At 41.0% G+C, this 25,171-nt stretch overlaps 1 protein-coding gene across 1 annotated transcript in view; it reads left to right on the top strand.

Annotated features, from left to right (window-relative positions):
* The window catches only part of FAM120A (family with sequence similarity 120 member A), a 111,169-nt gene that overhangs the window by 5,132 nt on the left and 80,866 nt on the right, over positions 1-25,171 (top strand). Inside the window, exons 2-3 of the mRNA XM_075939695.1 lie at positions 9,520-9,766; positions 15,405-15,487. Of these exons, the coding sequence (XP_075795810.1) occupies positions 9,520-9,766; positions 15,405-15,487 (330 nt within the window). The remainder of the gene's footprint in view (positions 1-9,519; positions 9,767-15,404; positions 15,488-25,171) is intronic.

The raw sequence follows: 25,171 nt of genomic DNA, 5'->3' as shown, positions 1-25,171 counted from the left end.
CACTTGGGAAACCTCAGCACTGCAATTGCACCAGTACAGCTGTGCCATTGTAACGTCTCTAGTGTAGCCATAGCCTTAGTAAGGATGTAAAATCCCATTTAATTGGTTAACATTTTACTGGTTAACCGATTAAAGACTAACATTTAACCGGTTAACCCACTAAGGTGTTTGTGGACTGCTTCCAGCTTAGCTGGAGCAGCCCCTGCCTGCAGCCTCCTACTGCCACTGTGGACAGGGGCTGATCTATGAATTGGGGTGCTGAAACCCCATGCTGCTGCCTCTGTATCAGTGGCAACAGCGTGGGGCTGCGGGCAGCTTGTCTTCGATGGGAGCTTATCTTTAAACAGTCTCTGCTTGTGGACCGGCTCCCGCCTGGCACCTTGCAGTGCTGCATCAATACAGGGGCAGAAGAACAGAGGGCAGGGGGCTCTCTGGGCGTGGGGCTGGAGCACAGCGGCTGCCAGTCTCGCCTCTGGAGACTATAGAATATTCGACTAACTGTTAAGTATTCAGGTGGTCAGTTGATTATTCTATTACCTGCTATCTAACATCTCTCTCAAAAAGTAATCCTTTTTTAATCACTGCCTCTGTGGGAGAGATTGAAATTACTGACCTATGTATGAAAAGCAGCTCTGTATGGTGCTCTGTTTGAAATGGCCAGCCCTCTGTGAAATGAGAACTTGTTTATAATCCTTATATATGATCAGTTTATACAACCAACTATGATAATGCATAGATAGGAAGATCAGACCATAAGTTTCTTGTTTTTTATTAGTAACTTATTTTCAAGAATATCTATTTTAAAACTAAAAATTAGTTATCTTTTTTGTTCTCTCACATTATTTTCTTTTATTAATCACAGGGTTGATTTGATTTAAACGAAGATGATTTAAATAATAGATCTAAATCAAGTTGATTTCAATTAGGGATGTGAAATGGGCAATTGGTTAACTGGTTACCTGGTAAGTTTCACAGCAGCTGGGTTGCAGCAGCTCCTGTCCCCATTTAATCAGTTAACCGGTTAACTATATTAAATAGGATTTTACATCCCTAATTTAAATTGATTTAAATCAAGGTGAGTTGCATCACCAATTTAAATAAAGTTTTCTACTGATACTACTTCACACGTTTCTTCAAATAATGGTGCAAATCTGATCATTAAAATGTTAATTTACTGCTCAGTACGGTACTTTAGAACATATGAGAGTATACTTTGTGTAACTTTTTTAGATAACTTGATTTTCATTTATTTAAGAAATAGTACCTAATATTCATTATTTGTGTGAAACTGCAAATGCAGCAGCCATATATTGGCCAGGAGGAATAGGGGGCGGCTGTGGGCCGGAGGCCACGACTCTGCTTGTCCCAGGGCAGCTGGTGGGCAGGAGCCTCGGGGCGCAGACTCGCTGGCCGGGGTCCCTTCGCATGCGCCTGCAACATTGCCTGGCGAGGGAACGTGCCCAGCTCGCGCTCCGTCTTGCTGGCCTAGCCCAGCTGCCCGGGGCTGATGCTTCTCTCCCCCAGACATTTGCAAACCACCTTGTGCCCGGAAGCCTTACTACACTGCAGGTGCCTTGGCGCGTAAGCCAGTGGCCTGCCCCGGACAAGCCAGGCCTCTCCACTTGGGATTCCTAGCCCCATGGGCTGGCCAGCGCTGTGTGGTGCTTGTCGAAGGCCAAGGCGCTGGACCCGAATCAGTCGGTCCGCTGCCTGCCGGCCAGTCAGCTGGTGACCTGCCCAGGCACCTGACTTCCTGCCCTGGCCACTTGCTGTCCTGCCCCACTGGTGCCCACATTCTCTGCAGTATCTATTAAGAATGGTAAAAACTAAATCATACATGGAAGCACAATTGTTCTTACCTTTTATTAAACTATATCTTAAATATTACATAAATGTTTCACATTTGCAACTGCAGCAGTCTCCTGGGTTGCCAGCTGACGGCTGTTCTGAAACTTTTTTTAATTTCAAATTTTATTAACTCCAACAGACAAGTCCTCAGAATGCTAAGTGTATGGTGTCCTTAAAATTTCTACAACTAGTGCTCATTTTTCCCACTCCCGCAGTTGTTTTGACGCAGATCTGATTTCAAGTTACCAAAAAAGCTAAGGCTGACTGTTCTTAGAAATCACTTAATTTTGGAGTAAACTCCATTGAAAACAAGTATAGGATGGACTTCCTTTGGTAAAGCTGAGTTATGCTGAAATAAAATAGGGAATAGACATAGGGCATCAACATTGAGGCATGTAATATTTAATACAAAATAAGAAAATGCCACTCAATGGCAACCGACAACTCTAGATTTCTTTCAGTTTTCTGTGTTGTATAAGTGATAGGGGTGTTAGCTATCGACTAATTTAATAATCATGTAACCGCATCAAATTTTAGCAGTTACATGATTTTTCGATAGTCCTCAGGCATGGGGCTGGCAGCCAGTGTGCTTCTTTCCCACTCCGATGAAGCCCCCACCCCACCCCATTGCCTTGCTGCGCTGATGACTCTGTATCAGAGGCAACAGTATGGGGGCAAGAGGGCAGGCGTCTATGCAGGATCTGGTGCTCATGGGGAGCAGTCTCTCTTTCCTCTCTCCCTCCTCCCCGCTGACATTCTGGGAGGCAATATGCTTGGGCAGCCAGCTTAAAAGCGTCCCATGTGTGCCAGCTTAAAAACGTCCCACGTGTCCTTCCTGTCCCGCTCACCCTTTGCTCATGGGGTGGGGTACCGGCTCCTGCTTCCCTGCCCCTTGCTGCCTCTGATACAGAGACAGCGGGGAGTAATGCATATAGTCGATAAGTCTGGGTTTATCGGTAAATTTTATTGATTGTGTAGTCGACTACATGCTGACATCCCTAATACTTGGGTGATAGATTCTAAACCTAGTTAACCAATTAAACAAATGATAAGGATTAGCTAAGCTAAACTTTTTTTCTAGCAACATCCAGCATAGCAAACAGCTTAGGAATTGACTTGATAAATCACGCTTACACTAAAAGGCATACACCAAAAGTCTTGAACGATGCATTACTATCTTGATTCACATTCTTCTTCAGACACATCCATGTCTTCATCCACATCACTTTTTCCCCAATAAACAGTTTTCCTTATGATTTTTCATTTTTGCAAGTAGGCCTTTCATCATATGTTACACTGCTTACACTTGACATGTTCTTTTTATTCAGGGAATAAATTTCTTCAAAATATTCTCAGATAGGATTTCTCTTCCACCCAGAAGCTGAGACAGTTTTTCTGTGGCAAAGTGTAGGGGAATATAGAAAGCTGTGTATATGCTGAATGTCTTCCATCTTCTTTTCCAGTTCTTTCCTATATGTTGTCTAGGTCTTTAGACAATGTCTTAAATTAACTCTGCTGTATTTGGCCTAGACCCACCATCACATAAACACAGAACAGAAACAATCCTGTCCAGCCAGTGTCTTTCTTTGTACATTTCTTTAGTCTGCTGAAAAGCAGATATTTAAAAGTCCAGAACTTTCAAGGGGCAAGAGCTGGTAGTTAGGCTGGACAGACTAGAGCAGTGGTCCGCACTCCTCCCGGTGCATGGCCACTTCCCCCGGTGCGCTGCGCACCCGATTGCAGCTGTAAGGTGCACAGCGCGTTGGGTGGAGTGGCCGCGCATGCGCCTGGGGCAGAGCCGCACATGTGTCGCGTGCCGGCTGCCCGGGGTGCAGGAATGGCTTGAGCCGTCCCTGCGCGCCTGCGTCGCGTGCCCGGGGTGGGGGCCGCACCTGCGCCATGTGCCCGGGGAGCAAGAATGGCTTGGGCTGGCCCTGGTCACTCGGCGGATGCACATAAATGCCCCGGTGGGTGCCATGGTGCCTGCGGGCACCACGTTGGGGGCCACTGGAGTAGAGCAGTGGCTCCCAACCTTTTTTATGCTGTGGTCCGGCAAATCCACTCTCAGACATTTGGCAGACCGGTAACATTTTATCTGCACAAGTAATCAATATGCAGATATGTAAAGAAAATGTTACCAGTCTGCCTAGCCCAACGGTGGGCAAAAGGGCTTCCGCGGGCCAGATACGGCCCGCCAAGTGGGTTGATCCAGCCAACTGAGGCCCTGACGCTCCCCCTCCCAATAAAGCCTGGGGGTGGGGGAGCGCACAAAACGTTCTCCTGACCTGGCAGGACTATGCAGCACTTTGAAGCACCATGTGCTCCTTGCAGGGAGGGAGGAGACGTCACGTGCTCCCGTACCCTAAGCCCTGATTGGCCTGGGGGCAGGAGGAGCGTGCAAAGTTTCCTCCGCCCTCATTCTTGCCCTGTGAGGAGCATGTGGCACTTCAAAGTGCCATATGGTCACGCAGGGCAGGGGCAGGGGGAAGGAACCTTCGCTCAGTTCCCCCCTCCCTGGCCCTGATTGGCTTGGAGGTGGGGGTAGTGCGTGAAGCCTCCTCCTACCCTGCAAGGAGCATGTAGCGCTTTGAAGTGCCGCATGCTCCTCATAGGGCGGGAGGAGGGTTCACGTGCTCCCCAGGCCAATCGGAGGGGGCGGCGGCACATGCCTGTCAAATTGAATGTTTGGAGCTGCGTGCTTGGACATTAACAGCTGCTCTGCATGTGTGCCCCAGCACCTAGTGGGAAAAGCATGTGGCTGTGGCGGCTCCGGGCAGTTCCAAGTTCGGGGGGCAGGCTTGGTCAGTGGCGTAACAAGGAGGAAGCGGGGGGGCAGTTGCCCCTGAGCGCTAGGCTGTGGTGGGAGTGCACAGCCCCACGCAGTAAGCCAAGTGCTGGTGGGCCACTTGCTCCCTGCAGACAAGCCACTGAAGCAGGGCCAGGTGGCAGGAGCAGGCACTTCAAAGGTTGGGTTGCCATACGTCCGGTTTTCCCCGGACGTATCCTTGTTTTCCCATGTTAAATTGCCATCTGGCCAGCTTTTTTAAAACAAAAAATGTCCGGGTTTCAGGAAGGGGGCGGCCTCACCTGTCTTCAAGGGAATGTTCGACTGTCTTTCAGAGCCACGCGCCTTGACAGTTCACGGCCACTCTGTGTACGGGCTTCAGTGCCTGGAGGGAGAAGTGCGTGGCTGTGGCAGTGGCTCTGGTGAGACCATGGGTATTGTTAAAAGAATCTAGGGCTACCTGCTTCTGGGGGAGGACGTGGGCATTGGGTTAGTGTGTGTGTGGGGAAGGCACTAGGGGTGCCTGGCTGTGCAGGAGGGGTGAGGGCATTGGGTTAGACAGGGGATACTTTTTTTTTTTTGAAAGGGGTACTTTATAAAAAAAAAAGGTTGAGAAACACTGGACTAGAGTATTAATTCATTATGAGACTAAGTAGATTTAGCGTGTTTGTGATGAGATTTAATAGTAACTGATTTTTAAATGAGATTTAGTATTTTATTATTAAAAAAATCCAATTTAAATACAAATCAATGTTAATTGTTTTTAAATAATTTTTATCCACCCCGATGAATCATAGTTCTATATAGTCCTCAAGTGTACTTTTCTTCTGTTTAGCCTTATCCCAGATACCTTCACATTATTCTCATGCCAGAATTTCTGGCAACACTTTGGGTGGGCAAGAGTAAATGGAACTTGCATGTTTACTTTTTTTGCATGTGCATAAAGAAATAAAATCTCATTGCAGAATGGAATTTTATTTTATTTTGGTGTTTTAAGAAGGCTAGTTTTGAGAACATTGGTAATAGGTTTTAAGTATGAGCTAATCTTCCGAAATCTTATTGGAAACATTTGTTAAAGTCTTTCTGCACTTTTACAAACTGTCCCATTAGTTTCTTGTGCTAAGAAAAATGTAAATACTTCCTTCCCAGAGCAGCTTTGAAGAATTTGTAGATTACTGGAGCATAACAAAAGATAAAACAGGTTTATCTGAGAAATTAAAGCTTCTACTGATCCTTATTTCTGCTATAAACTTCTGTTTGTTTGTCCATTGAAAGAAATGTAATTTGCGAAACAGAAACTTGTTTTTATGCTAAGCATGTTTTTTAGAATTTAAATGACTAAGCAGGGCATGGACCTAGCATTGTTAGTGCTTTGGCAGAACCTCATTTTCTTTTCTGTATATGTCAGATAGTAAATCTTAAATTATTTTCTCTCTTCCCATTGTGGCATCATTTACACATGACTTAGGTTTAAACTTAATTTTTTATCTTTTTAAACACTGAAAATTGTTTTAAGCTACTTAGTTAAAAATCAAAAAGTTTGCTTTTTTCAATGTGCTTTATTTTGGCATAACATGCATGTTCAAACTAGTTTGTTTTGTCTCAATTTTTAGATCTCTTATCTCTAGTTTTTGTACTTATTTTGTATCTGCTTGGCTGTGTCTACATTGGCACCCCTTTCCGGAAAAGGGATGCTAATGTAGACTTTGGAATAGGCAAATCCGCGGGGGATTTAAATATCCCCCGCGGCATTTGCATTAACATGGCTGCCGCTTTTTTCCGTCTTGGGGAAAAGCCGGAGAAAAACGCCAGTCTAGACGTTATTCTCCTGAAAATAAAGCCTTTTCCGGAGGATTTCTTATTACTTTTAAGTAGGAATAAGAAATCCTCCAGAAAAGTCTTTATTTTCCGGAGAATAACGTCTAGACTGGCGCTTTTCTCCGGCTTTTCCCCAAGCCGGAAAAAAGCGGCAGCCATGTTAATGCAAATGCCGCGGGGGATATTTAAATCCCCTGCGGATTTGCCTATTCCAACGTGCTACATTAGCATCCCTTTTCCGAAAGGGGTGCCAATGTAGAAGTAGCCCTTGTGTTTTGGTAAAGTTGAATATTTGCTGTACCTTGACAGGTATTCATTACAGCTTTTCATCATGTTAACAGCTCAATATTTCTGTTACTTAAACACTCTTGTTCTGTAATATGAACCCAACATGTGCATGATACATACAATTAATCATAAGTACTAGCAAGTTTTATTAAAAATTATGCTAGTAACCTTCCCAAGTTAAAACATTTTATATATCTGATTTTTGAGTTACTACAGTGTGGTATTGCATGTCTGACAACTTGATAGAATGAAAAACTTCTGGCAGGTTATCTTGGACATAAACAAAACAGCCACATGTACCAAACACACAGTGGTGGAACTAATTAGGTACTTAGGAAATGACTGGCAAGATGTTACCTTTGCAATGGGTGGTTGAGAAGCTTTTTGCACCATTGACCATGAGGACAAATTATTGCAATTAGATAACTTTAACTGGAGTTAAAAGATGAAGATAGGAAAAAGTGAGATGTAGATGAGCATCACTTTTTCCTCTTCCCTTGATTTTTAACAAATATGCCAAGCATATTTTTCCTAAGAAATTAGGTAAAAGTTTTCGAAACTTGTATGATTTAGCAAGCTTTAAACTGATTATATAAACAAAATACCAAGTAAGAGGCTCAAAAGTTACTCAAGACATGATTTCTAAATATGAGCCAATCATAAAGTTAGATATGGAAATCTGAACTTACATCTGGGAATCCTTACCAGAAGCTTGAGAGTCAACAGAAGAGCAATAAAATGTAACTGTTACATGCAGATAAAATGGAATAATAACCAGAGTACAAGGGCTGCTTTATTCAAATAATTGTTTAAAATATTCTTTTATAATGAAAGCATCTTTTTTTAGTAAGTAATAAAAGTGTGTGTTTCAACAATTCTAATTTGATGGAAGCATGGTAGTACTATTTTGATTATTTTATTATATGTATTATACTGCATAGGAGACCGTGTCACGGACCAGGACTTTATTGTGTTTTTGTTCTGTTTCTGCAACACCTAAGACAGTTCATGTGCCATGGATCTTACAAACTAACACTTACGTTTGGTTAATTTATCACTAAGTCTAAGTTTGTAAATGTATAAACATATGTAGTGAGATGAATGGAGCTTCTGTTTTATCCTTGTTGTGTTTGATATTTTCTTGTTCTTGAATAGGTATTTCAAGGCATTTTATTATTCACTGTTTTTAAATTGGGATGTTTGAGGCTTTTTGTATCAGCATGAAAACTGTCAGCTATTTTGTAAATCTCTGATACTTTGCAACGTAGGTAAAAGCAGAGGACACAGGAGTAAGTTTTCATAAACATAGTGTTAATTTATTTGTTTGTCCAGGGATTGATACTGCAGTTGTGGTTCGTGTAACTTATTAGTCATTGGAAGTTCAGTGTATGGAAATGTCAACTGTAGAGGATAGTTTAAAAATATTATTACACAAGACCTTTGTTGTCCGATCAGGAACTTATTTCCAATGTCAGAAGTTGGTCTTTATTTGGCTTTCCTGAACCCTCTGTACTTATGCCTTTGTTGGGACCACTCATATTCTAGTCCTTTCAGTGGCTAGGAAAGTACATCTCTGAGGGTCTTTTTTTTTTTTTTCCTTTCTGTAGTTTGGCTGATATTCAGTGGTGTAATAATGTGTTAATGAAAAACTGTTAAAATGTAATATAATACAGTAATACTGATCTATCTTTTAGTAGTATCACTCCCGTCCAAATTAAGGATGTTAGGGAACGGTGGTTTGGCTAATCATGTAGTCGATACATTTTGTATTGACTACACGATAAATCGATAAGGGGAGCCACTCTGCAGAGCCATGGTTGGAGTAGCTCCTGGCACCGGCACGAGCTGGAACTGAACTTATGTCAGCTCCAGAGTGCTGTGGCTCTGCATTTAAAATGCAGCGGCTCGGTGGTCCCAGACCAGTGTGAGCCGGGACTGCTCAGTCCCAGCTCGCGCCTGGTCCTGTAGTCTCCTGTCCGCAGTCAGCCTGGGCTGCAGCAAACAGAGGTGGAGAGGCGGGCGCCAGCTTTAAAGTGAAGCTGCCTTACACCCCCTCTTTCCCCCCGCTGCCTTTTACAGAGGCATCAGTGTGGGGCAGAGGCAAGTGGAAGTCGATATTTGTGGAAGCTGGCTCCCGTCTACTTGCCCTTCCACATGTAAACACGCAACTGTTGTAAATTTCAGCTGTTACATGTTTACTAAAATAAGGGTATTTTAACATTCCTAACTTGCTCCAAGTGTTCAGGTTCTCCTTAAGCCAGGACTACGAGGCTTGAGGGTCGCATGTAGTCCATGGCCTGTTTGTTTGCGTTCTGCAGTGCGATTTGGGTTTATGCAGGGCTGAACATACGGCCCATGGGAGGAAGCCAAAACAAAAAAGCAGTTAATATAATGTTGCTATGCGTTTTAGTAGTTAAATTCCTGGACTGTCATTGCTCATTAAAAGTGCTGTCATATGGGTGGAAATCGGGTAAATATTGCATTTTATTAATATCGGCAGAACTGACTTAAATAGGGCCTGTGTGTTGTGTAGTCTTGCCTTAATCTTTGTGTTCATGCCCGTCAGGGTGAAAGAAGCAATTTGCATATATTTCCGTATATATTTGCATGAATATGCAACCACGCTTAAGTTGCAGCCTTCGGCATGTGCTGTGAGTATCATTGTGGCCCCCAGGGCTTCCAAAGTTGAGTAGCCCTGCCTTAAGCTATAGCTATGGATCTCAGCATGTCATACTAAATATGAGAAAAGACTGTTCATGTTTTTTTCTCTTATTTTTTAGGTTGCACAGAGCATTGAGGATCACCATCAAGAAGTAATTGCTTTCTGCAGAGAAAAAGGTTTCCATGGTTTGGTTGCATATGACTCCGATTATGCATTGTGCAACATCCCTTACTATTTCAGTGCCCATGCCCTAAAACTGAGCCGTAATGGGAAAAGTCTCACAACAAGCCAATATCTGATGCATGAAGTTGCCAAGCAACTGGACCTGAATCCAAACCGCTTTCCTATTTTTGCTGCTCTGTTAGGTAGGTTAAATAATAAGATAATTTTATGTAATGTGACTAGTGAAACTTGCAACTTACATTTCTCTTAACAGTGAATGATTTGTAAAAGGTATATGTGTATAATAGCTTTAACAAATCTCTTTCCTTTTTGATCTGTTTCCCTTTACATTGTTTTTGAGCTACTGTATTCTGTGCATATGGAGTGATAGAAGCTTTAGGTTTCTTGTGGCACTAGCTTGTGCATGTCTGTGAATGCAATCAACTTTTGAGTCTGGAGAGCTGCTCTATGAATAGCTGAAAAGGTTGTGAACAGAGTAATGCAAATCTCTTATGGAAATAAAGCAGGAGTTCTGCAAAAGCTTTCACTAGTCAAAGCTTTTTACTTCATGAATGGGAACAAAGTTTTCAGTCAGCTTTAGTCATATTAATACACAGTATTTAAGCTCTCCATTTAATTACCCTGGTTTATCTTTCAGATGGGCAGATGTACTTGTGTACTCTGTCCATTCATGCTAAAAATATTGAATCGTGCAGGTATTTTGCACTTCCAAAATACACTTTATGTCAAATATGAGTGCTATGCAAACAGCAGTGTCTCAGCTGCCCACATCACTTCTCTGTCACTGAGGTAATCTGAGCAGCTGTTTACCTGAATGGCAATTTATGTCTATAACCGAAAAGAACTATATTTAATTGAAGCTGCAGGGAAGTACTGGTAAGAAAGATACTACTCTCTTAGTTGGAGTTTGGCTAGGACACATTCTTGCTTCAGATGATAAATGCCAAGAGATCTTTAATGGGCCCAACTAGTGAAGACCTCTCAGTTTCGTGTCTCATCTGTAAGATGTCAGTTCTACCAGCACAGTACTGCCAGCACCATTCTAGCACTTCGTTCTGTTAACTGATTTGCTATTTACTGCAGCACTGAGGTTTTCTATGAGAGACCTCCGAAGAATAAGACTTACAAAGACTGGTATCCTAAATTGTATCTGGGCAAAAAGTATTGAATAAATGATTTCCTTCATGATATGCTGCATAGAGCACCAGACAAAGCAGAGAGATGTGGATTCTATTTCCTCCTCTCCCATTGACTTGCTGAGCGACCTTGGGTAAATCACATAATTTCTTTGCCTTAGTTCTTTCTCATCTATAAAATGAGTATAATACTTCAAGTGCTTTGATATCTGTGCAGGAAAAGGGCTATGTATTACTCCCTTGAAGTGCTCTAGTAAATGCTAAAAGCCATATATACATACTTTGTCAAGGCTAATATTTTCCTATTAAAAAGTGAAATCCTGCTTTACATGAGAATGGAAAGAGCCATATATCAGCGAGTGAGTCAAAAGAGGCTTGCGATGTGCCATGCAGGAAATAGATTATATTTCTAATTGTATCATTTCATGTTTTCTTTCCGTGTCAAGAATAGTTATCACAACCACTCCCAAAGTACATACATTACCATTACTATGAAATACTTGTAAAAAAGCTAGTGATGTTAGTAGTTTTATGAGGGTGGTAGTTGATAATGCTCTTGATACAATCTGTCTAAACGCACATTTTAAATTTAAAAAAAAAAAAACAGTCCTGAGAATTTATTTTTATCAGAGAAAACCTGGTCTTTCTGTGATTTAATGTTTGGAATTACTTGTAAGCTTTTTGAAGTATATTCCACTGATATGTCCAGACACTAACCCTTTGAGACCAATAAAGTTACCAGGTATTTTTGTGGATTGCTTCATATTGGTTCAGAACATTGAGCTAACATCTTGATTGATTTTATTGTTTTCTTATTTTATGGAGTGAAAGTGATGTAGCTATAGAAAAGTTCTATATGAACTCTGGGCACTTGAACTGTAGGATTCTGCAGGCTTATCAGTACTATAATGTTTGTCTTTGAATATTATAATGCATGCTACTGAATTAGGTGCTGCAGTAATATAAATAATTAAACTTTTATAGAGGTTTATAATTATAATTACAGTCATTCCAGAATAAATTACTGTTGTATCAGAATAAAATCACTTATTTCAGAATAGTGTGTCTGCATGGGAGAGTTATACCAACATAGTCACAGTAGAATAATAATTTCACTGTAGTTATGCCGGTCAGTTTTCCTTTTTGGGCAAGCTTTTAGTCTTGTTAGTTAACGCCCTGTTAAAGTTCACCTTTTGGGCTGTAAGTTTTTATACCTGATGCTACTCAAAGATGAATTGTTCTTGAAATATAGAGGATGAGAAAGGGACCACCGTTACAGAATATGTACAATGTGAAGACAAGTGATGACTTCTCTTACCAAAAAAAAAAAAAAAAGGCACAAAATTGTGGGGGTTAAATAATTGAAACTTGGCGACAAGTTCCAGCAAAGTGATTGGATCAGTTTTGGGGGTTTAAAAATCACAATCTGTGAAGAGAGTATGGTATGTTTCTTTTTTCAAGCTTCTCTGGAAGTTTTCTGTAACCAGAGAACGTAGTTTGTATTGTTCAGGTTTAATTTAGCTATGTATTGTAGAAAGGAGAGTGCCTCAGATATTGGGCAGTTAAGATGCTGCCAGGGACACATCCTCTTTTTGGGTATTGTGTGCACTTAAAAGCATATGATCCAACTCAAAAACAGTGGGAGTTTGGATCCCTTCATTAAGTATTGATTTGTACACGTGAAAACCTTGTGTGAACCTGTCTCTTTGGAAAACTAAGCTCAGTGTGAGGTACAGGGATCTTATTCAGTGTACTTCTTAGAGGGGACAGTGTCTTTAATTCATGTCTTAACATTGTTATTAAAAAATATTAAATGTCATAAAAATGGGGAAAAATAATAAAAAACTGAGATTGCCTAGTTAAGCCCTCAGATCAGGAAATAGTGGCGTGAAGGTTGCTTGTGTAACCTTAATCTCTTCTCCATTGTGTGTATGAAGTGTAAGAAGTCTAATTACAGAATACTATTTTTTAATGCAAAATACTGGTTTTTGGTGTTTGTAAATATGTTTCTTAAAGTGTAGAGTCTGTATATGGTATAGCAGACATAGGGTACGTCTAGACTACTTGCCTCTGTCGCCAGAGGCATGGAGATTAGGCTACCAGACATAGTAAAATGAAGCGGTGATTTAAATAATCGCCGCTTCATTTAAAATTACATGGCTGCCGCGCTGAGCCGACAAACAGCTGATCAGCTGTTTGTCGGCTCAGCGCGATAGTCTGGATGCGCGGGTGTTGACATCAAAGGTATTTGTCGACCACCCAGGTATGCCTCCTGGGATGAGGTTTACGTGGGTGGTCGACAAATACCTTTGATGTCGACATTTTACTATGTCTGGTAGCCTAATCTACATGCCTCTGGCGACAGAGGCATGTAGTCTAGACGTACCCATAGTAAATAACTAAGTGCACCTGCATCTTCTACTGCATATGTTGAATTGATTTAAATGTTCTATATAGTACAGGCAGTCCCCGAGTTACGCGGATCCGACTTATGTCGGATCCGCAGTTACGAACGGGACTTTTCTCGCCCTGGAAGACGGGAGCAGCGGGACGCCCAGATGCGCCGCGGTCCCACTGCCCGCGTCCTCCGGGGCGAGAAAAGCTGCTCCACGTCTCCCTGGTCTGCTGGGGGGGAGCCCAGCAGACCAGGGAGACGCGGAGCAAAGTTGCGGAGCATGCAGGCAGCGGGACAGCCCAGACGCGGGCAGCGGGAAGCTCCCCCCCCCCCCCAGCAGACCAGGGAGACGGGGAGCAAAGCCGCGGAGCACGCCGGCAGTGGGACAGCCCAGACGCGCCGCTAGTAGTAGACATCCGCTGGTAGTGTGGAGAGGGTGACTAGTAGCATGGTATTGGTTTCCCTCAAATCATTTAAATATTTTTCTTTTCTTATAACCAATTGCTATGGTTGCCATAGCCTTTCCTTCCCATTCATAAATCACATATTGCTAAGGGCTGATATACATTGAAAACTTATTTTGACTTCGTTGCATCACTCAGGACTATGAGAAATTCTGTATTATAGTTAGCTTGCCCAATGTAGATACAGAGATGTTAATAAAAGAGCTCTTCCATTGACCTAACCACAGGTACTCAGAGTAGTTGTAACGGAAAACTCCTTCCATCATTGTAGGAGGCATCTACTCGTTATGGCATTACAGAAGCATAGTTGTACTATACCTGTGCTGCTACTGTAGCAACTGTAGAGTGGGACATACTCTAAAATACTGAAGCTGTGAAAAAGTTTAAAAAATCCTGCTTTAAATGACAGCATTAGAAACTAGGCCTGTTTCCTTTTTACAGACTTGTTAAATATGAAAAAACACTTTGTTGCTACATTTATGATTGTTAAATTTAACTGAGTCTGTAAGGATTTCTTTTCTCGGTTTGTAAAATCCATTTTTAGAGATGATGTAATCTGTTGCCTTGTCATCAGTGAATCATTTTCTTGCTTTATTCAAGTTGTTGCCTCTCATTTCTTCAATTATTTTTTCTGATTGCAATGTGTGCTATGCTTTGGAAGATCAAAATTATTTAAATAACTTTCTGCTTTACTAAAATGGGTTAGGTAGTAAATGACCATCCAGCTTTGTCATTAATTTGCTAATCCTTTTAATTCCCAGGTTAACCAATTGACTGGAAGGTAGTATTTACGAAGTAATTAGTTTATTAAGCAATGTGGTTCTTCATCTTAAAATTAGCAAATATAACGAAAATATGGGGAGAGAATAGTTTCAGATGGTAGCTTAGTTTCATTTTTGAAAGTAGGATTTTGTTAATCTCTTATACCCAGCATTGCCAGATAAGCCAATTTGCTTGATATTTCTCATGCGTATTGTTTGCTGAGGGCAGACTGCTGTTGCAAAGGTTTTCAAAGCTGATTGAATAGGCCACTTTGAAAATACGAGAGCTTTATAAAAGAACAGTCCTCAGTATTTCAAAAGTTACCCTACAGTTTTTGGCAACCTTACCTCAAAATGGTTTAACGCAATTATTTCAGTTTTTTTTTCTATTGGGATCCGTGAGGCTTGGCAGCTTCGATTATTTTTAGGAAGTGTCTGTTTGAGCTTGAACCCATTTGAGGAGTATTTACTAAATCTAGGTGTTAGCTGCAGAGTTTTTTAGGTACCCAACTGCATCAAATGGAGCATAGAAAGTTTCAGCCGTGATGGGAGATAGGATTCTAAGTGTCTGTAGGTGAAGCCCTAAGATAACTTTTTTTGACTTCTGACTGCATCTCCAACAGGAGTACTAGCTTCTGTGTTCTGAATTGTTAGTGATTCCAGACATAAAACTGTAAGACAGATTTAGATTAGTATAAACAGATTATTCCAGAAAAAAAATAAGATCACCTCAGCAATAAAAGCATAGATATTATCACATTAATCTGAAAATTCAAAGTTAAGGTTGAACTTGAAAAATATAGAAATGTAGAGTTAATATTTTGCTCTTAATAGACAGCCTTCAGGCTTTGAAATAATTATGCTTCTATAATAACATTTTAATTAGGCTTTATGGAATAATAGATTTTGTTTACAAAGTTAACTCCTTCCCTGCCCCCTTCTTAAACCGATATTTATTTCGATTTGACTGCAAATCTGTTTTAATGCAAAATCAGTTTGATACAAAGTGCTTGGGTTTTAAAAGGTGTACTTTTTTTAAAAGTTCTGCATGTTGTATATTCTAGGTAATCACATTCTTCCTGATGAAGATTTGGCTTCCTTTCATTGGAGTTTACTTGGTCCAGAACATCCACTAGCCTCACTTAAGGTACAAACCTAATCTGATTTCTAGCATTTAAACATTATAATCCATTTTAGCAGCAAACCACAGCAGTATGTTCTTAATAGGCAGCTGATTCACATCTTAGGCGCTTTTTAGATACAATAAACGAAGACTAGACACCTTCAGCTCCCGAGAAATAAATATGCCAATAGCTATCTAATGACAAATTGATGCAAGGTATGGTACTCTAGTCTGCACACCTTTTAATGAGCTACTTATGCTATCATGTACCTCACTGCTAAAATTGGCCCCTTATTTGTAATAAAGTATATTTAAAATTGTGTATATATTTAAAAAATACCTTTAAAAATTACTTTGGATATCTAATCCCTCTGATTTGCATTGAGTATGGTTGTCCTGTCTGGAGCAATTCATGGCTCAGTGACCAGTTTAATTCTTACTTTCTATTAAATACTAACATAAGGACTCTTTTCTGCTGTGAGTTAAAAGTGGTACTAAGCCAAAAACTGCTGCTGAAAGGGCAGCTGGGTTCACTGGGGGATGGGATGATGGCAACAATTCAGAACTGTTGCTCTTTCCTCCCCTTTATCAAATATACTTAACTGTTTCCCCTGTCCTGAACTTTACAGCTTAAGCACTCAACTTTTTGACCTACATTTTAAGCTAAAAATTGCTTGGTTTTTTTTGTATCAAGCGTAGCCTAGAAAAAAGTCAGGCAATTTTTAATTTAATGAAAAGCAATTAAAATAATTAAGTTTCTTAGACTGTCTTTTGAAAATTGGTGCTGTGTAACAAAATAATACTTTAACATGCCACTGTAAGGGAGGTGGTATTTGTAAGAGAGAGTAATTTTTTCTGCCATTCCAGCTAAATGTAGAGATGGTGGAGCACTTCTAAGCTAAAACTTAATTTAGAAATTTGAATTTGAAGACCAATTTAATGCTCTCAGTTAAGTTATTAAGCTGAAAAGTTTAGGGGAGGAATAGAGGGACTTCTGTCTTCAGAAAAATCTTTTAGTCCACTGGTTCTTAAACTGCAGTTGGGCAATCACAGGAGAGCCACAAAGCCCTTCTCCATCTCTTTAGCAAGATTATTGGGGAGGGTTATTGATCCATGAAAAGATCATTCTGTGATAAAGTCCTCAGAATGGGAAAAAAAGGAGAATCCGTAGTAAATTTTGTGGAAGAGAAATCCTTAGAGTTGTTTAAGCCCATCTTTGTCATCTTATTTAGTGGGGCATAAGGAGTTTCCTTTTTTGTTTGGGATCTCAGATGTCGACCAAAGGGAGCTAGTTTACAGATGTAATATTACTCAAAGATCAAAATAACTGATTCAGAATATGGCTTTGACCAGTAAGGCCACAGTCATGTTCCATAAGGTACTTGCCAAATATATATTACATTTTACTTGGTTATTATAAAAACATCATTTAAATTAAGATTTATACTGCCTTGTTTGCCTTTAAATTCACTTTACTCAAAAGACCCCCCCCCGTCAGATACTTCCAACACTTTTTTTAACTCAGTTGCTGCTTTGCTTTTCCATTTCTCAGATATCGCCTTCCTGAGTTTCTAAGAGAACTACTTTAACATAGCTTCCATTTGGCACAGTAGCATCAATAATGTCATCAAAACTCTGGAGTTAGTAGGTTTTTGGTTAACTAAAGGTGTGGCAAAAATAAAACATAATTTTCCCCAGACACTACAGAAAACCCAAACAAACCAACCCTGCCAGGTACGTCTGTAAGCCAAAGACTTAATCAGATTAGTGGAGAGAGGAGTTAGGCACTGTCTCGATCCTGGAGCAATGATCCGAGTTAAAAGTCTAGTAGTCGCTTTTCAGATGCTGAAATTGGGAGGGTGCTATGATTCTAAGTGAAGTTACTATACCTGGACTCAGCTTGGGAGCTCAGTTTTTTTGTTTTTATTGACTTTGGGTTATGGTCATTATGGGTGTATCTACACAACAAAGTTATTTCGGGATAATGGACGTTATTCTGAAATAATTATGTGATCATCTACACAGTAATTCCGTTAATAATGGACAGCTTATTCCGGCTTCTGTAAACCTCATTTTACGAAGAATAACGCCTATTCCGAAATAGCTATTTCAAAATAAGGTGTGTGTAGACGCTCCACTTCTGCTATTTCGAAATAACCCCTCACCAGGGCCATTCTAAGTTATTACTCCTTGGGGCTCTAAATCGAGATACCATCTCTACATTAGGGAAGCCTGCCTTGGACTAATTGTGAGGCTTCCCTATAGCGTAGATGTGCTATTTTGAAATAAGCTATTTCAGAATAACAATTCCGAAATAACTGTCAGTGTAGACGTAGCCTATAGCTACAAGAAGCAGGGACCTCTCATTCCCTCTTGCGAAAATTTGGCATTTAGAAAATTTCCTATTGTTTTAATAATGGGAAAGACAGTGTTGTCCTGAATTTTAGAAGTTCTTGTTACCTTGATTTCTCATTGACTTAAGTTGGATGCCTTAGCACCTCAGAAAATTTGGACCTGGCTGTTAATCAAGAAGAACAGAGACTAGGTAAACTAAGGTTCTTTGAAGTGTTTTTTTGTGACATTCTCAGTCCTTTTTATTACTCAGTAGCAAAGTAATGGTGCTATCAAGAATGGAGCTTTACCTATCAGCTTGCCCAGAAGTGTGGAATTGAGGCAAAGCACCACCAATGCTGTAGGGTAAAATTGAATAATTGTACTTTTCTCCAGTGCCCCCAAGAATTAGCATGGTAAGGTGGGGAAAAGAAAATAATCTTTTTGCCCTTTTTCAAAGGTTTTACTGTCTGGATGAACTCAGAAACATCTAGAGTAATAAGTGGGGGTAGGGGTAGTAAAATTCTCAGAAGACAGCCTCTACTTGGCTTGGCTCTGTTGCTAGCTGTTCACTTCTAGAACGTTTGAACCTTGCTGTTCTGACTTGACCCTGATTCAGACAGAGACAAGTGGACAAAAAGCCTTGCCTTCTGAAGCCACAGAAAGAACCACTTTCCCTTTGGAAAAATTGGGGAGTGTTAATGGTTCGCTTAAAGGGAAGCGATCTGAATTGCTTTTGCTGCTACAAAGGGAAGAACCAAAGGAACTATTTAGACCATAAGCCTTTTGGAGCAGGGGCTTTGGCTGTTTATGTTTGTGGAACATGCTTGGCAGGCTTTCCATGCTACGGATAAATAAACATGTTTGGAATGATAGAGATTAAACATCCTGCTAATCAATAGCAAGGACCAGTGGAGTGACTTCCTGAATGGCACCTGGAGCTTGAAAAGCTGATTTTAGGTGTTGAAGGGAGAGAAACCATTAGATGCCATGAGTTCAGCCACAGTGCTTGCCTAAGAAAGCTGGAATCCTAACATTACGTTTTTAAATTGAGTAATCTAGCATATCCTGGGTATAGACTTGTTTTCGAACAGACCTTTCAGGGGAAGCAGAGAAGAAAAGAGCTCATTTCCATGCAAAGACTGTTGAGTACATGAAACGTATTTATAGTATCCAGCAATTGGTCGTCATAAGGCCCTTTTTATACAAAGGTCTGGAATGATTAGTTGAGGATATAGATCCACTGCTCTTCATGTTGAGTTGGGGCCATGGGAATTGGCACCTTTTCTTCCACCGGACTGATCTTTTTACCCTGGAATAAATTGGACATGGCAATTCAGGAGAATGTTGCACTACTGAAGGGTAGTTTTCTTGTAGGTCTGTAAAGAATGTAGTCCTAGAATCTAGCACCATGGTTACTTTGCTTTTGAAGGGATTGGGCCCAGGGGAGGGTCTGGGAAGGCTACGCTAGAGCTTCCTTCCTAGTCTGAGGTAGATTATCTTCCGGTTAAGTCAGTTGTAGAGATTGGTTTACCGGATTGTGTGCAGCCACAGAGCTCAGTAGGCAGAGAGACTGATTACAAAGCATATCGCCTAATGTAAATGAAAAATATTATCTGACCATTTCTTCTGTAACTCCTTTAATAGAGCCATGGCCATTTAAGTTGAATAAGTATCTGAGCATAATCCCTGTTTTACAATAATTTCAGTGTTTATGGGTCATTGAAAATCAGTGTGGTCTAATCTACTTGGAGATGTTGGATTCTATTTTAAATGAGCAATAAAAAAAAGAGTCCTACAGAAGGGCATTGAGCTGCCTTGGGTTCCTGTGGCTTAGCATGTCCAGGACATGTAGCCATGTCCTTAACAGCCTCTTTCTGTTTTCCAGGATCTCACATTTTTCAGATTAATAGTCCAGGCCAGCTGGGCACCAAAAATCCTCTCCTAAACAGCCTGCTCTTCATGGAATCCCAGCTCTTTACTTGGGTTGGTGAATTTCATATCATTCTATAAATTGGTCATAGCTTCCTCAGAAAGATGAACACATTGGTGTTACGCACTTTCAGCTTCCACAATTATTTAGATTCAGTTTCAGATAAGTACCAATGAGCCATGAGTAAGGCCTCTCAGAGGCTATTTTGATAACAGTAAAGGTCGAAGATGTATGACAATCACGGGTCATGTGTGTTGCATCTTAATTCAGTTGCCTCTAACCTGAGCATCCAACAATCCCAAGTGCTGTGAAAAGCTCTTAACCTGGGGCTCCTTTCTTCTTCTCTGCTAACTAGAAAATGAGAGACCGTAGCCGTGTAGCTGTCCTCTCACTTGCCACAAGCATTAAACTAAACTTTCCAAGATTTGGGATGATTTCCCCCCCCCCCCCTTCCAATAAAAGAAAGAAAAACTAAACTTCAACTGCTCAGAAAACTCACTTTTTGGTTGAGAACATGGGTTCTGCCAGGCCTGACCAGATCAGTCTTCTGTCTAATGCAGTATCTTGTCTCCGACAGTAGCATAACCAAGCATAAGGAAACATTCTTTTATAAACCAAGTTTGAGTTTGGCTTACTAGATGATTTCCTGATTTGTATTGGTGCCTAATTGTGAGTTCCATAAGTAAATTGCATATAGTATGTTCGGGAAAATATTTTCTTTTTATTATATTAAAGTATCTTTTAAATTCCATATGAATACCTCATTGTTCTTGTACTTCGGCTGTTTCTGTTTGCCTTCTCAATTTACCTTTGAAGCAACCACAAAATTGCTGCTGAAGGATGTAAAGGCCCCCTCCTGCCATGGAACATTGTAAAAGCTACTAATTTTAAAAAGGGACCCTGTCATATTAAAAATATGACTTCTTCCTGCCCCATGGATGCTAGCAGGGATTTTCTTTCAGCTGGTAGAGGGAGGTCGTCTTTTTTCTTCTTCGTCTAATTTTCTACCAGAGGAAAAGGTGCTCTTCAGGAAAAGGATACTTATTCTCATCTCTGAAATCAGACTGAGCAAACTTCTTACCACCTAGGCCAGATCAACACTTAAATTTTTGGCTGACATAGTTACATCAATCAAGGGGGTGAAAAATCCACACCCTTGAGCAATGTGCTGTGTATTCTTGTTTATTAGCCCATTTGTTTATAAGCTGGGCCCCCACCCCCAAGATGGATAGGTAAAAATGGGAAAACTTTATAGCCCTTTCATAAGCTGATCCTATGTATAAGGTTTGGCAAACTTCGGCTCCTGGCTCATCGGGGTAAGTGGCTGGTAACCAGGATGTTTTGTTTACCTGGAGTGTCTGCAGGCATGGGGCCCTGCAGCTTCCAGTGGCTACAGTTTGCCATTCCTGACCAATGGGAATGGCGGGAAGTGACTGCCAGCATGTCCCTTACCCTGTGTTGTGTCCCTGCAGCTCCCATTGGGGGAATGCAAATTGCAGCCACAGGGAGCTGAGGAGCTCCATGCTGGTGGGTGATCTAGGTAAACAAAACATACCGGTATAACAGCAGCTTACTGTGACCGGCTGGGAGCAGGAGTTTGGTGACATCTGTCGTAGATAACCAGTGATGAAAAGTCAGTTCTGGACTTGCTTCTTTAAAAAATGTGCTAAATGTGTTAATAAGGTTTAATGTGTTTGAACTTAAATTGTATATGTTATAACTAGAAGACTTACCAGGCAGTGCCCGGGGCTGGGACCGGGGCTAGCTCAGGGTGGCAGAAGCTAGGCGGCTGGTCTGCCAGCTTTTCCCTGTGGAAGGGACAGGGCCATGCCCCAGATGGCAACTGCTCCCTCAGGCTGGCCTAGGGCAGTGGGAGCTACACTGTGGTGGGCCGTTGTGGTGGGAGCCACATGGCGGCCAGCAGCTGCTCTCTGGGACAGGCTGGCGTGGTGAGGACCCTGCTGCTGCCCAATTGCTGCTTGCTAGGGCTGGGGCACTTACTGCCCCCCTGTGGTCATTTGTGAGTATAATTATCCCTCCTCTTATACCACTCCATTTCTGTTTGATGTGAAGCCATCACATCTATGCATATCCCATTATCCTGGCACAACCAAACCCTGATCTTGGTTTGTTATGATAAGAGGAAGCTGCATACCACATTTGGTGGCCCTAGCCATTACTGTTTAGTAGGATTTAGTACAACCGGATTTGCTCCAATCCCACAGACAAATATCCATCTACAGGATCTATATAGAGCATTCCTAAAACTGAAATACCCATCTGGAGAAGTGAAAAAACAGATTGACAGAGCCAAAAAAGTACCCAGACATGAACTACTTCAAGACAGACCCAAAAGAGAAAACAGAACTCCACTTGGCATTACCTACAGTCCACAACTTAAACCCCCTCCAGTGCATTATCCACAATCTACAACCTATCTTGAAAAATGACCCCTCGCTCTCAGAGGTCTTGGGGGGAAAGGCCTGTTCTCGCTTACAGACAACTGCCCAACTTGAAACAAAATTATTTTTTCCGGTAACTATGCTACATAACTACATCATAAGCATCCAGGGACCCAGCCCTGCAATCAGCCCCGGTGCCAACTCTGTCCACATATCTATACAAACAAATGCAATACTGGAACCAACCACATCCGCCACCAAATCAGAGTCTCATTTAACTGCACATCCAATAATGCGATCTATGTCATCAAATGCCAGCAATGTCCCACTGAAATATATATTGGACAAACTGGACAGTCCTTATGAGAGAATCAATGGACACAAATCAGATATTCAAAAAGGGAACACAAAAAAACCCTGCTGGAGAACACTTTAATCTCCATGGATACTCATTAAGGGATGTCCAAGTTGCTGTTTTGCTACAGACCAATTCCACAAGCCAAATACATAGAGAAGGATTGGAACTCCACTTCATTCACAAGTTTAATTCTCATGCAGATGGTTTAAATCACGATATTGGATGGCTGGGACATTATCAACCGAACAAACAGTGGTTCTTGATGTCTGCATAGAATCTGTTGTTAGTACTCTTCCTCTCCAAGTACAAACTAATGGTTCTTATCAGCCTCTTTTAACGATCTAATCTTTAAGGTACTAATAGACTATCTGTTGTTTTTCAGTTTTTCCTGTTACAGACTGGCTCTGCTTTCCCTTTGAAACTTTATCTACCCACTGCCTCTCTTTCTCTCCCCCCCCCCCTCCAATTTTTTCGTCTTTCCCCTATTTATTCTTGGTTCTGGACATCTGACACTCCGGTCATCTGAAGAAGTGGGGTATGCCCATGAAAGCTCATGGTACCATCTACATGTTTTGTTAGTCTTTAAAGTGTTACTAGACTATTTGTTGTTTAAGTTTTTTCTGTGTAGTAGGAGTTATTGAACAAACAGACTCAGACGGATACAGACAGATGCACAGACTCTCTAAAATATATAGTAGGTTGAGATAAAAGTAGTATTAATATAACTAAAATGTGTGACTTGATATTTTTTTTCAGTTTATGTCCATGTAAACAAATCAGATAAAAACATGAGACTCACTAAAGTTCAGTTTTTCCTAGTACTAACTGTTTGCTTTTCCTAGTATTCTCCTATTACAGGACTAGATGATTATTACAGGTATTTTTATAGCATGTACTTACATTGATTGTGAATTAATATATTGACGTCAGTACTGCAGCCCTTTAAAGTTGCAAAGGCTTTGTTTAGTGGAGTAGATTAACTTGAAATGACTGTTAAGAGCGGTGCAGTAGATCTGCATGTAATCTGACCCATGTATTTCAGAAAATGCTAGACCTTACCAATCAATCAGAAAACTACAATGGATGGTAGTAGTATGGCAGTGGTGTCAGTCTGCTACTGTGTAATTTGATCTCTTCATACATATTGACTACTGGACCTTGAAAGTCTCTAGCCAATCTGAAAATCTAACATAGAATTGATGGAATCTATAATAAAATTTAGATAGCCTTTTATTGCCACAAACATGCCAATCTATATGGCTGCTTTGAAACAAAGAACAATAATAATTTGACAATGATAAAGCATTACATTACATCATGCCAAATCTATAACTAAATTATTTTCTAAGATTTTCATACTAGTATTTAAAATGAACAATGATGAAATCAAAAGAAAACTGCTTATGATGCAGCATGCAGACTTAATTGTTGAATATGCAGAAGCAACCAGAATTGGCGCTGCTACTCGTGAATTCTGTATCAATGAGAGAAGCAGGTAAGAGAATGGCAAAAATCCCCACAACACTAAAAGACATATGATGAAGCAAGAAAAAATGTCCAACGAAGTGCGCTTCATTTCCTACTCCGGAGAAACATCTGTGATTGGGTTTTTGAATGTTGACAAAACTGGTCCTTTGTCACTAGAACTGGAATTTGTTTGTGTGCTTTGCAAATGTTAAAAGGTGACAAATAGAAGTCAGTAAAACCATCAGTGTTCGTAGCATCAGCGAGTTGGTATACTCACTTCATGAACTGTCATGGTCTCCGTCAGTGAAAAAAGATAGCACAAAAGCTTCCGAGAGTTCTGGAAGAAAAAAAATCAAATCTTTCCAAAGGTTTATTATAAAACATGGAAAAGAATTTGCATTTGAGTGTTCACAAATAGGAAGTATGGATGAAATACCAATGACATTTGATTTTCTAAGCAACAGAATGGTAACTGGTGTTGGTGAAAAAACTATTTGAATTAAAATCACTATAATGAAAAAAATCCATTTTTCAGTGGCTTTATCATGTTTGTCCAATGGATCAAATGGATCAATGTCCCTCTGTTGTTTTTAAAAGAAAAACCTTGTCTAAAAACGTGAAATTTCCTGCTCGTGTCATTGTATGCACACTTGAAAAGGAAGAAAGTGGAATAAGAAAGAAAGTGGAATAAGAGAACAGCAGCACTTCTCAGGAAACCTGCTATATTCATTTGGGAGATGCTCATGGCACACAAGACGGATGAGATGAAATGTGGCCAAAAAACTCAAAACTGCTTTGGCTACGATACTTGGAGGCTTGACTTCTGTTCTACAACTGCTTGATGTCAGACATGCCCACATTTGGTCTATACGGACCCCAGGGGAAACTGCCTCTAGTGCGACAGCTCCATCGTGGGGATTCACCCTCTGTTGGGGATTAAGCCCCTCCACCTCTTGGGACCGCACCTCTCTGAGCCTTCAGCATGCCTGTCTCGCTGTGGATCCCCTCAGGTAGTCCACTTGCTCAGACCCCAAGGCTTCCACTCAAGGAATAGTGCAACCCTGTTCTAGGCTGGAGCGACTCTCAGCCAGCATGAAACAGGAGGGTTTATTGAGGGATGCCTGTAGGCCTGGCATCCCACAGCACATCTGTGATGGCGTGTTGGGGTTTTCCCATCTCCTGCACCCCCATAATGGCACAGACAGACTCCACCAGCC

The sequence above is a fragment of the Pelodiscus sinensis genome, chromosome 11, assembly GCF_049634645.1.
Source record: "Pelodiscus sinensis isolate JC-2024 chromosome 11, ASM4963464v1, whole genome shotgun sequence".
NCBI classification, from domain to species: domain Eukaryota; kingdom Metazoa; phylum Chordata; order Testudines; family Trionychidae; genus Pelodiscus; species Pelodiscus sinensis.
Note: the sequence above shows the minus strand (reverse complement) of the source record. Positions and strands in the feature narration are given on the sequence as shown.